General features: G+C 37.7%; 1 protein-coding gene across 4 annotated transcripts in view; it reads left to right on the top strand.

Moving 5' to 3' along the window:
- FRY (FRY microtubule binding protein) overlaps positions 1–12,727 on the top strand; it is a gene marked incomplete at its 5' end in the record, with an annotated part of 453,417 nt that overhangs the window by 209,978 nt on the left and 230,712 nt on the right. For all 4 annotated transcript variants that reach the window (XM_081083582.1, XM_081083581.1, XM_081083584.1 and 1 more), the window contains 3 exons: positions 3,712–3,815; positions 4,244–4,352; positions 6,237–6,323. In XM_081083582.1, coding sequence (XP_080939708.1) covers positions 3,712–3,815; positions 4,244–4,352; positions 6,237–6,323 — 300 coding nt within the window. The remainder of the gene's footprint in view (positions 1–3,711; positions 3,816–4,243; positions 4,353–6,236; positions 6,324–12,727) is intronic.

Genomic DNA, 12,727 nt, shown 5'->3' with positions numbered 1-12,727 from the left:
TAAAATATCAGTTACCAGTACAGGATCCATTTGTAAAACAGAATAAAACCTTAAGTCTACCACTTTGCTCTTCAGTCTTCATGGGAGCAAAAATAGACCATCTCAACATATTCATAATAGTGAAAGAACATTGGTCACAAGAAGACACACCAAAAGATAACTGTGAGGAAGGGGGGCAGGAATATAGTATAAAGGAAGTTGAGGTTAAACAGAAGACAGAAAGTCGTTTAAACAAGAGATGCCAGTTAGGCTCTTCAGTGGAACTTAGATGATATTTTTCCTGCACCATCATGATTCACAATATGCGATAAGGCATAGGAGAGAATTCTGAATGATATACAAAACACATATAAAATACTTATATATCAATAGAGGGAAGTTCACAACATAGGAGACATTTCCACTAGAATGGAAGCTCCCGGAAATCAGGGCCTACACCTCCCTCTTTGCTGCTGGGCCCTGGTGCCTTGTACATAATAATCTTTACTGTGGACAAGAACAGTGCTCAATACCTTATGTGCATTAATTTGTTTAATTCTCATACCACTCCTGTGAGGCAGATGGGATTCTTGTCTGCATTCCATGTAGGAAATCAGGCCCTGAGAAATTAGGAGCTTCCTTGAAGTTGGCCACACTGCTAATAAATTGCAGAGTGGGGAATATTCAAATGCAGGCAGTGTGTGTCTAGAGTCTGTTTTTAACTGCTAGGTAAGCACATCATACACGTTGACTGATTTGCACTGATTGGAGGAAGGATAATTAGAATTTCCAAACTTTTTAAATGATGGCGTATTTTAAATGCAACTTTAGTAGTTTGATAGTTTACTTAAAGTTTGTTTATGTCACCAAAACATTTGACAAATTACAAAGTATACCATACCTGTTTTAATTACAGGCAAAAAAAAGAGATCATCGTTTATGTAGAAAGCATGCATCTAAAAAATTGAGACTTTTTTCTCCTGGAGCTAGAAAAGTAGTTGTAAAGTGTATTTGGAAGAATAAACATAGAGCAATATCTTGGTCAAGCCTAAAAATAAAATTAAAAGAAAAATGAAGCAGTGGATAGTGGAAGACTAAGCCATACCAGATAATAGAACACATTATAAACCTCAAAAATTAAAATGGTATGATATTACCACATTAATAGACAGACTAATAGAACTAAAAAGAATCCAGAGCTAGAGCAAAATGCATATAGCAACTTAGAATCTTATAATAGTGATCACACTAAAAAGTTATTTTAAGACTATATAGACATAAGAACTTTTTCTAAATCTAAAAAACTACTCCCTATAATCGTTCCAATCTTTACATGATTCATCTTTATTTAGTAAATAGTTTAAAGATAAATTTTATTTTAACTTTTAAATAATTATGAATTCTACAAAAAATCGGTGCCTGAATTATCTGCCCTAAGAATAAAACCACTAGCCCTAGCCAGCTTGGCTCAGTGGCTAAAGCAGTGATGGCGAACCTTTTGAGCTCGGTGTGTCAGCATTTTGAAAAACCCTAACTTAACTCTGGTGCTGTGTCACATATAGAAATTTTTTGATATTTGCAACCATAGTAAAATGAAGACTTATATTTTTGATATTTATTTTATATATTTAAATGCCATTTAACAAAGAAAAATCAACCAAAAAAATGAGTTCGCGTGTCACCTCTGACACACGTGTCATAGGTTCGCCATCACTGGGCTAGAGCATCGGCCTGTAGACTAAAGGGTCCCAGGTTCGATTCCGGGCCGGGGTTGCAGGCTTGATCCCCAGTAGGGGGCATGTAGGAGGCAGCTGATCAGTGGTTCTCTCTCATGATTGATGTTTCTATCTCTCTCTCCCCCTTCCTTTTTGAAATTAATAAAGAAATATATTTTTAAAAAAGAATAAAACAGCTAAAAGAATTATGACAAGATAAATGGAGGAATAAGGAAACAGTAGTAACATAAAAGCAAAGACCTATAAGAAGTTGAGGGATATTTAAAGACTATTTAGCAAATATATCAATCCCCTGAAAAATGGCCGGAATTCCAATAGATGTCCAGGGTAAAAATGCCCCTTTTTCCAGATGTCTAAACATGAAGTTGAAGGGCTCTACTAGAGGTTTGTTCGTCAGGGGATACTCAGGAGGGAACAGTTTTAATGGGATGGGTTTCAGGACACTGAGGTAAAACAGAAAGCCTGCACAAGTAGACTATACAGAGGTAGGGTTCTTCTGATAGAAAGGAAGGACTCGGGGGTAGGAGCAGGGGAGCCATCTCCTGAAATGGAAATGGGTGAATATAGCCTACCTAAGGTTTGGGGAGCTTGTGGGAGAATACAGGAGGGAGGGAGGAAAGGTAGGTTAGAGCCACATATTGGCTGGTCAGGTATGCCATGTCAAGAAATGTTAACTTGATACCATAGGCACTGGGAACCACTCAATCTATGTTTTTTAAATAGAAAGGAATATAATCAGATAGGAGAGCACAGAGGGGCTCAGTTTCCTCCTCTCTGGCTGATGCGTTATTGCCTGAAAGCTGGTAGCTGTGCTATAGCTGGTTTCCTTGCCTTGTTTCTGTTTCCTACACAACAGACAGGACTTCTTACATGTCTCCCCGATTGTAGTGGCTTCCTGTTATCATCATGAGAACTCTGTTCCCTTACTTAGTATGGCGTGTAGGATCTCTCCTGTGACTCCTGCCTTCCTCTTGAGCCTCACTGACCACTGCTCCATCACTTGCTCCCATGCACTGGCATAGCTCTCTTAGCTTCCATGTGGTGTTGCCTCTGCCTAAAGTATTCTCCCTTCCCATTATTTTTTTAAATATATTTTTATTAATTTCAGAGAGGAAGGGAGGAGGAGAGATAGTAACATCAATGATGAGAGAGAATCATTGATCTGCTGCCTCCTGCACACCCTCCCCCCCAATGGGGATCAAGCCCGCAACACGGGCATGTGCCCTGGCCAGGAATTGAACTGTGGTCTCCTGGCCACTGAGCCACTCTGGCCAGGCTTCCATTACTTTTTATGCCATTCAATATTTCTAGTGCCAAGTACAGTTACTGGCCCAGAGTAGGTAAATGGATTAAATTTCACTTGAGTTTCAGGCCACCCATGAGAACTGTTCCTGACCTCAGTCCTTGAGTTTACCACAGGTTCCCCTTCTCTTCCTCTCCTATCCCTATCAGCTTTTCACACTGTCTTAGATCTTATTGATTGCTTTATTATCTGTCTCCCAGCTCCTATAGATTGGGAATACATCAGGAAAAGGATCTTTTATATCTACCTCCCAGGTTCTAGCACAGTGCCTGACTGTATATTAGCTTCAATAAATGTTTAAGGGTAATTAGATGGGGGTGGGGTTTGAGGAATCAAAGCAATAATAATGTTGACAAGGGCATAACAGCAATAGAAAGAATAGATTGATTCTCCTCTTGGTGCTAGGAGAATGAGCTCCCTGGTACTGGAGAAAAAAAGGCAATCTCAAGTTTTTATTTGGCAAAGGAGAGAATGACATGCTTTCCCCCAGAACTACTCTTTCCTACCCTCTAGGCTATTTGGATCCCTCCTCATAGATGATTTACCCAATGGACACCAAGAGGCAAAGACCCCACAAGTCCCCGATTATGCGGTGTCCCTTGTAGGGGCCCTTCATTTCCAGGCATTGAGAAAAGAATAATCTTCATATGTCACCATTTACTCTGCAATCTTACAACTTGGTTTGTGTTGTAGAATAAAGACCCCAAGATGGCTCGAGTTGCACTGGAATCTCTGTACAGATTACTTTGGGTTTACATGATTCGAATTAAATGTGAAAGCAACACAGCTACTCAGAGGTAAGGAGCTGCCCTGGGTTAACGGTAATCACATCACTGAGTTCATGGTAGCCGCATCCCTCAACCAGTGAGAGGATGTTTTGTTTTATTACTACCTACACTAACCCAATAGGAAGCTGACAGTTCCTGCAAGATCTAAGTCCTTAGTTATTGGCTCAGCAGCTGACAGAAACTGCAGCCTCAGCCGGGACAGCCAAGTTCCGTGTCCAGGAATGTATTTGTCACATTAAAAAAGAAATGGCTACAATTTTCCAACTGTCCTTAGTTCTTCCAGAAACATTTTTCATAGAGCAATTATGCTAATGGAAAGGGATAAAATGGTTTGTTTTCTTTTTCTGAATCTTGTCTAATACTAAGATAAGGTGAAACATCTGCTATTTTCCCTTGAAGCCAATCTTACTTGTTTTCTTTCTTCCCTTATCTTTCAGCCGTCTTATCACCATCATCACAACACTATTCCCCAAAGGGTCTCGTGGTGTGGTGCCAAGGGATATGCCTCTGAACATCTTTGTGAAAATTATTCAATTCATTGCCCAGGTAATGGACAAGCTTCTGGAGTGAGTCTTCTCGTTATCTTTAAGTAGCCAATCTCCTTCTTAGGATGTACTAACAGATGAGGTGTCTAAAATAGCTCACATGTTTTGACTTTTCAGAATGGGTTTATAAGTGTTTTCACACATAGCTGGTGACTTTTGCTTCAAAACAAATTGTGACATGGAAATGTAGAGTGCTTTCAGCATGTGACAAATGAAGGAACAGAGACAGAGTTTAAGTGATTCACCTAAGGTCCTAGAGCTTGTTAGTAAAGATGTCTCTTAACTCAGTCTCTGGCTTTTGTTTCCCCATGATTCTCTGCTCTGGATTATGCAAATCAGGAGGAAACAAAAGAGTCTGATGTTTGGAGAAAACCAAAAGAAGATAATTTAGTGAAATTTGATGAGTAAAGAATAATGCTGAAACTTTCATTCTGTGAAAAAGAAGAATATAATAGGAATATTAGCATTTATCAAGCACTCACTCTTTGCTAAGAACAGTTCTAAGTATTTTACATGTATTAAATTACTTAAAAACTGGCACCAATAATATTAAACATAGTTTTTAGTGTTTAATTTACTATTTAGACCTAAGATTTTTACTTTATAATTCACTTTGTGAGTAAATCACGAAGTTTTACTCCAACTTTGTGATTTACAAAGGAATATGAAAAGACAATTATTCCAGCTCAGTCTGTGCCTCGAGCCAGCTCTACCTACACCCCTGAACAAGTCAGAGAACATCTTTTTTCTCAGTTTCTTTATCTGTAAAATGTGAGTGAAAATGCTTGCCTGTTATACCTAGAATGTTGAGTGGATAAAGGGAAATAATAGGTATGAAAATACTGTTGAAACACAATTGACATTGATATAAAGACATAGGTTTCATTATTATTATCTATAATAATAAAAGGGTAATATGCTAATTAGACCAGACGTACTTCCGGACAAAGCCAGGGCCAGAGGGAAGCCAGCCCAGTCCCAGGTGCCTGCGGGCGGCCAGAGGGAAGTCAGCCCGGGTCCCGTGTGCCAGAGGGAAGCTGGTGCCAGCGGCCGGGGAGGCTCGGGGGGGAGGAAGACCTACTCTTGCATGAATTTTGTGCATCGGGCTTCTAGTTTAATATATCTCTCTGTGTGATTGGCACAGTGAAATGCCTCTGTAATATTTGTACTTAGGGAAAGGACATTACTTGCTTGGCAGGCAGATGAATTAATGTAACCTTTCTGCATGTAGTTATGTGGCTGAGGATAGGCTTCAATTATTCTGTATTAGGTTTTATAAAATAAACCTGTCATATCTTCATAGCCACTGTCCCAAATTATTAGAATCTGGCTTCAACCTTCTCATTTAAGTAACCTTGACATACTTAAGTAACCTTAAGTATCTTATTTGTTGATCATTCATTTCACTTGTAGAATTATCTGTTGTAATATGAGCCAAAAAATTTGAAATGCTAGAGAATAGAAGAAAATGCTCATTTTGCAGTGGCTTTAAACTGAATTTCAAGAAGGTGTCAGCATTTGCAAAACAAGCAGGAAAAGTTGAGCCTTTATATATAAGCCCAGAGACTTCAAGTGTTTTTATTTTTCTGTTGTTGTTTTTGGGTTATTAGTCATTCTGTGCTTTGGGGAATAATTGTATATATTACATATAATTGCTCATAATTGCATTATAATGAGAGCATCCCTGTGCATTACACAAAAACAGAAGCAGCTCCACCAAAGATTCAGTGGGCATGTTCTTCCTCAGGGAGTGACCCGTGGCACTGAGCTGGACTTCTACTCTTAGTAGCCACCTGTTTGGTACATATGAAGAAAGTAGATATTTCATGTTTAATTTGTATCTTAACACTTTTTCACTTGTTTTGTTTTCTCTTTTTCACTACAGGAACGTTTAGATTTTGCAATGAAAGAAATCATTTTTGATTTTCTTTGTGTGGGAAAGCCAGCAAAAGCTTTCAGTCTCAACCCAGAGGTATGAGTGATCATTTTCTGTTCCTGGAACAGTGTGGGCCTTGACAGAGCCACACCTTTGTGACTCTGGAGAATGGGTGAAGGACATCGTCTCTAAAAGTCTTCTATGTGTTTCTGTCCATGTTATTTGGCTAAATAGTACAAATGATGGCATTTGAGAAGTAAGATTTTAGATGAATAGACTTAGAATGATGAAAGGTTCGTATGCTACCAGATTCTGATCATGTTTAATAGAGTATACTATGCCCCCAAAGATAATCTCTCACCACAAGGTCAGTTGTTTTATTTTTTTAAAGTCAGTGCATTTATTTGTAATTATCTTGGTGCAGATTAACTAGTTGAACATTGAGAAGTGACAAAACAAAAAATATATATATATAATAAAGTACTAAAATCTAGTGAGATTAAATAAATGATGTATGAATATTTGTTTCTGTAACAACATTACAACTCAGGGCTAGGCAGTCATGGAAATGAGGATACAGTGGGCATGATACAGGAGCGATGGGCCTATGCAAATGAAAAGTGCATTCAGCTTTAAACTTTTAAAAACACATTGGCCAATGGAAATGTGCCTCACAAGCTGCCTTTGTGTAGTCCTTTCCTATCAGACTGTAGAAAGAGCACTGGACTGGCAGTCAGTGGAACTGGATTTGCCACTTGCCACGGGAGCTACCACTTTTACCAGCTATATGACATTTACCTCTCTGCACTTCAGCTCATCTACAAGTACAATGGACAAAATACTTTCTTCTCTCAAGTTTGTAGTATCATAATATCACAATTCTTCAGTGTGAAAGGAGATCCAGAGGCTCCAAATAAGCAGCTGGTTAGTAGCAGAGGGAGCCTAGGTCTCTTGGTGTCTTCATGCTTCTTCCCCCCACAGCCTGGATTCTCTTTTTGGTGATAAGGTTGTCACATACACATATAGGGACAGCTATAGAAATTCCCAAAGGAGTTTCTTTCTGGTGTCTATTGACATCACAGGCTTCTGAAATGGCTGCAGCCGGGGTTCATGGGACAATTGGAGGGGGACAAAGCCAGTATAAATCCATGGCATTTGGGTTAGGTTGAGGCTCAGGCCACAATTAGTGAAGAGTCTTCTCTTGAAGGAAGGTTCTCAAAATATTTTTCACCTTTTAGGAGTCATGGTTCTAGCATCTTTAACAATCAGTTCTCAGAATTACTGGGTTATTTGTCTAAAAGGAACATGTTGAAAGTCTTTAATCATTATCACCATCTAGAAACTTTACCCTTGGTTCCTCTCTCAAACTCCTCATTCAATCAATGATTAATAAGTTAGCATCTCTCTGCAGAGCATTTGAAATAATGGTGTTTTTTTAACTACCAAAAATAGGGAATATTTGAGTATCTTCTATTTCTCTTGATTTTTATAGTAATACAGAAAAGTTTAGTTTGTCAGTAGCTGTAATTAGAATCTCAAAGGCACATCTCTGACCCCACTCAATAAGACATACAAGGATGAGGATAGTCTATGGAGAAGATGCCAGACATTTGATGGAGTATGTTGTAGGGCACAGTTTCTCAGGAAACAAATCCAGATTGTGTCTTTTTTAAAAAATTCTTTATTGTTTAAGGTATTACATAACTCTCCTTTTACTTCCATTGACTTCTCCCTGGCTGCTCTCACCTCCCAGCACATGCCTTCACCCCCCTACTGTCTGTGTCAATTGGTTATGCTCATATGCATGCATATAAGTCCTTTGGTTGATCTCTTACCCTCCCCCCTTCCCCTACTTTCCCTCTTTAGTTGGATAGTCTGTTCATTGCATCTATGCCTCTGGCTCTATTTTTGCTCATCAGTTTATGTTGTTCATTATATTCCACAAATGAGTGAGATCATGTGATATTTATCTTTCTCCAACTGGCTTATTTCACTTAGCATAATGCTCTCCAGGTCCATCCATGCCAGTAGTTCTCAACCTGTGGATCGCGACCCCTGAAAATACATCCTGCATATCAGATATTTACATTACGATTTATAACAGTAGCAAAATTACAGTTATGAAGCAGCAACAAAAATAATTTTATGTTTGGGGGTCACCACAACATGAGGAACTGCAGTAAAGGGTCGTGGCATTAGGAAGGTTGAGAACCACTGATCCATGCTGTTTCAAATGGTAAGAGTTCCTTCTTTTTTACAGCAGCGTAGTATTCCATTGTGTAGATGTACCACAGTTTTCTAATCCACTCATCTGCTGATGGGCACTTAGGCTTTTCCAAATCTTAGCTATTGTAAATTGTGCTGCGATGAACATAGGGGTGCATATATTCTTTCTGATTACTTGGTATATATTCTTAGAAGTGGGATTACTGGGTCAAATGGGAGTTACATTTTTAATTTTTTAAGGAAACTCCATACTGTTTTCCACAGTGGTTATACCAGTCTGCATTCCCACCAGCAGTGCCATGAGGGTTTCTATTTGTCCACATCCTCAGCAGCACTTGTCATTGGTTCATTTGTTGATGATAGCCATTCTGACAGGTGTGAGATGATACTTCATTGTTGTTTTGATTTGCATCTCTCAGATTATTAGTGACTTTGAGCATGTTTTCATATGTCTCTTGGCCTTCTGCATATCCTCTTTTGAAAAGTGTCTATTTAGCTCCTTTTCCCATTTTTTAATTGGATTGTTCATCTTCCTTTTGTTAAATTGTATGAGTTACCTATAAATTTTAGAGATTAAACCCTATCAGAGATAACATTGGGGAATATCTTCTCCTAGGCAGTGGGCTTTCTTGTTGTTTTGTTGATGGTTTCTTTTGCTGTGCAGAAGCTTTTTATTTTGATGAAGTCCCATTTGCTTATTTTCTCCTTAGTTTCCATTGCCCTAGTAGCTATATCGGTAAGATATGGCTATGACCGCTATCTGCTATTTTGCTGCTTACTGCTACTATGATTTTTATGGTTTCCCATCTTATGTTTAAGTCCTTTATCCATTTTGAGTTTATTTTTGTGTATGGTGTGAGGTGGTGTTCTAGTTTCATTTTTTTTTTTCATGTATCTGTCCAATTTTCCCAACACCATTTATTGAAGCGACTGTCTTGACTCCATTGTATGTTTTTGCCTCCTTTGTCAGATATCAATTGAGCATAATGACTTGGATTGATTTCTGAATTCTCTGTTCTTTTCCATTGGTCTATATGTCTGTTCCTGTGCGAGGCCATTTTGATAACAGTGGCTTTGTAATATAGCTTAATATCTGATTCTGTGACCCTCCAACTTTGTTCCCCTTTCTCAGGGTTGCTGTGGCTATTCAGGGTCTTTTTTTTTTTTATCCCATATGAATTTTTGGAGAGTTTGTTCTAGGACTGTGAAATATGCAGTTGGTATTTTAATGGGGGTTTAATTGAATCTATAGATTGTTTTGGGTAGTTTGGACATTGTAATGATGTTGATTCTACCAATCCATGAACACGGTATATTCTTCCATTTGTTTATGTCTTCCTCTATCTTTTTTTTCAACATCCTGTAGTTTTCCAAGTATAGGTCTTTTCCGTCCTTAGTTAAGTTTATTCCTAGGTATCTAAATTTTTTTGTTACAATGGTAAATGGGATTTTTTTTTTTTTTAGTTTCTCTTTCTGTGAGTTCATTATTGGTGTATTAAAAAAGCCATAGATTTCTGGGTGTTAATTTTGTATCCTGCTACATTGCCAAATTCATGTTTTTATGGCGTCTTTAAGGTTTTCTATGTACAATATCATGTCATCTGCAAATAATGACAGTTTTACTTCTTTTCCAATTTGGATGCCTTTTATTTCTTTTTCTTGTCTGATTGCTATGGCTAGCATTTCCAGTACTGTGTCAAACAAGAGTGGTGAAAGTGGGCATCCCCATCTTGTCCGTGTTCTTAGGGGAAATGATTTTAGTTTTTGCCCATTGAGTATGATGTTGGCTGTAGGTTTGTCATATAAGGCTTTTATTATGTTGAGGTATGATCCCTTTATTCCCACTTTGCTGAGAGTTTTCATCAAGAAAGGGTATCGGATTTTATCAAATGCTTTTTCTGCATCAATTGATATAATTATGTGATTTTTGTCTCTCAATTTGTTTATGTGATGTATGTTTGTTGATTTGTGGATATTGTACCAGCCTTGCATCCCCAGAATAAATCCCACTTGGTCATGGTGTATGATCTTTCTAATGTAATACTGGATCCAATTTGCTAGAATTTTGTTTAGGATTTTAACATCTATGTTCATCAGGGATATTGGCCTATAATTTTCTTTCTTTGTAGTGTCCTTATCTGGTTTGGGGATTAGGGTAATGCTGGCTTCATAGAAAGAGCTTGGAAGTGTGACTTCCTCAAGAATTTTTGGAGTAGTCTAAGAAGGATAGGTTTTAGTTCTTTTTATGTTTGGTAAAACTCCCATGTGAAGCCATCCTGTCCAGGGCTTTTGTTTACTGGAGGTTTTTTGATTACTGCTTCAATTTCCTCAGTAATTATTGTCCTATTCAGGTTTTTTATTCTTCCTGTTGAGTTTTGGAAGATTTTATTTTTCTAGGAAAATGTCCATTTTGTCTTGGTTGTCCAGTTTGTTGGAGTAGAGTTGTTCATAGTATTTTTTTATAATCTTTTTTGTGTCTGTGGGATTGGTTGTTACTTCAACTCTTTCATTTCTGATTTTGTTTATTTGGGTCCTCTCTCTTTGTTTCTTCATGAGTCTGGCTAGAGGTTCATCAAACTCATTTATTCTTTACAAGAACCAGCTCTTGGTTTTATTGATCTTTTGTATTATTTTTGTTGGTTTTTTTGTTTGTTTGTTTTTGTCTCTATGTCATTTATTTCCACTCTGATCTTTATTATTTCCTTCTTTGTGCTTACTCTGGGCTTTTCTTGTTGCTTTCTTCCAGTTCTTTAAGTTGTAGGGTTAAATAATTTATGACCATTTTTTCTTGTTTTCTGAGGTAGACCTGTAATGCTATGAACTTTCTTCTCAGGACTGCTTTCACTGTATCCCATAGATTTTGGATTGTTGTGTTTCCATTCCATTTGTTTCCAGGATGCTTTTTATTTCTTCTTTGACCTCCTTGGTAACCCAATGATTGTTTAATAGCATGCTATTTAGCCTCCAATTGTTTGATTTTTTTAAAATTGTTTTTATTGTATTTGATTTCTAATTTTATGACATTGTGATCTGAGGAGATGCTTGATATGACTTCCATCATCTTGAATTTGAAGAGACTTTGCCTGTGTCCTAATATGTGGTCTATTTTTGAAAATGTCCTATGTGCACTTTAGAAGAATGTATATTCTATAACTTTGGGGTGAAATATTCTAAAGCTGTCAATTAAAATATTTTTGCATGTATAAGATGCCCCCCTCCTTTTCCAACCCTAAATTAAGAAATCAATATTTTAAATATGAAATAGAACACACTTTTGTTTGGTCATTACTGCAGGTAATGTTTACATACCAGTACTATGATATTATGCAGCATATCACTTTATTTAGCCTCTGTTGCATAACTGCTCTCTTCTTCATCACTATTAGTTCCACAAATATCAATTTCTTCAACTTCTATTGTATCACTGCTGTCTTCTAAATCACTGTCTATATATGTGAGATCATCTTCATAAACTGGTGGTATTTTCTGAGCTAACTTTGTTCATGTTCTCATGGCCAACCCTTGTCTCCTCATGAAATTGAAGCACCATTTTATCTTTCCTGTAAAATCAATAATGTTCATTTAGTTGGAAAACAATCTTGCCTGATATTGAATGACCTTGGTTGTCACACAAAAACCACTTTGGTGCTCCTCCATAATCCAAGTCTTAAGCCTCTGCTCTAAGTTTGCCCATTTTGCTGGTTTTCCTCTTAAGGCCTTCTTCTTTTTTGGCATCTTAAGGAGTTGTTCTTCCTGTTTTCTCCACTGTCCGATCATGCACTCAGTGGGAGGTGGTCCAAACTGTCTCTCTCCAGCTCTATTTCCATGCTTTTGCATAGCTGATTACATTCAGTTTGAATTTTGCAGAATAAGACAATTGCTTACCATTGAGTATGATGTGGGTTGTAGGTTGGCTGTATGAGGTATTTATCTTTTATTTTTTGACATCATTATGGGCTCTGAATGCTCCAGTCCCTGTTGCATCTGCGCACTCTCCACCTCCACCTCCATCAGTAGACATCAGTAACAATAAGGCTCATTATTGGAGGAAACCTGATTGAAAAGATATGGGCAGCTTCGCACCTGTGTGACTCCCAATTCGGCTGTATAAGATGCCCCTTGATTTTCAGTCTAACAATTTTAGAAAAAAATAGTATCTTATACATGGAAAAATATGGTCGGTCCATATGCTCTAGTGAGTCATGTAGGATTGCTGTTTCTTTGCTGATTTTTTTTTGTTTAGAGGATTCATCCAGTGGTGTCAATGGGGATTG

Source organism: Myotis nattereri (genome assembly GCF_964212035.1).
Source record: "Myotis nattereri genome assembly, chromosome: 2".
NCBI classification, from domain to species: Eukaryota; Metazoa; Chordata; class Mammalia; order Chiroptera; family Vespertilionidae; genus Myotis; species Myotis nattereri.
The sequence above is the reverse complement of the archived record's forward strand: the minus strand, read 5'-3'. Positions and strand labels throughout refer to the sequence as shown.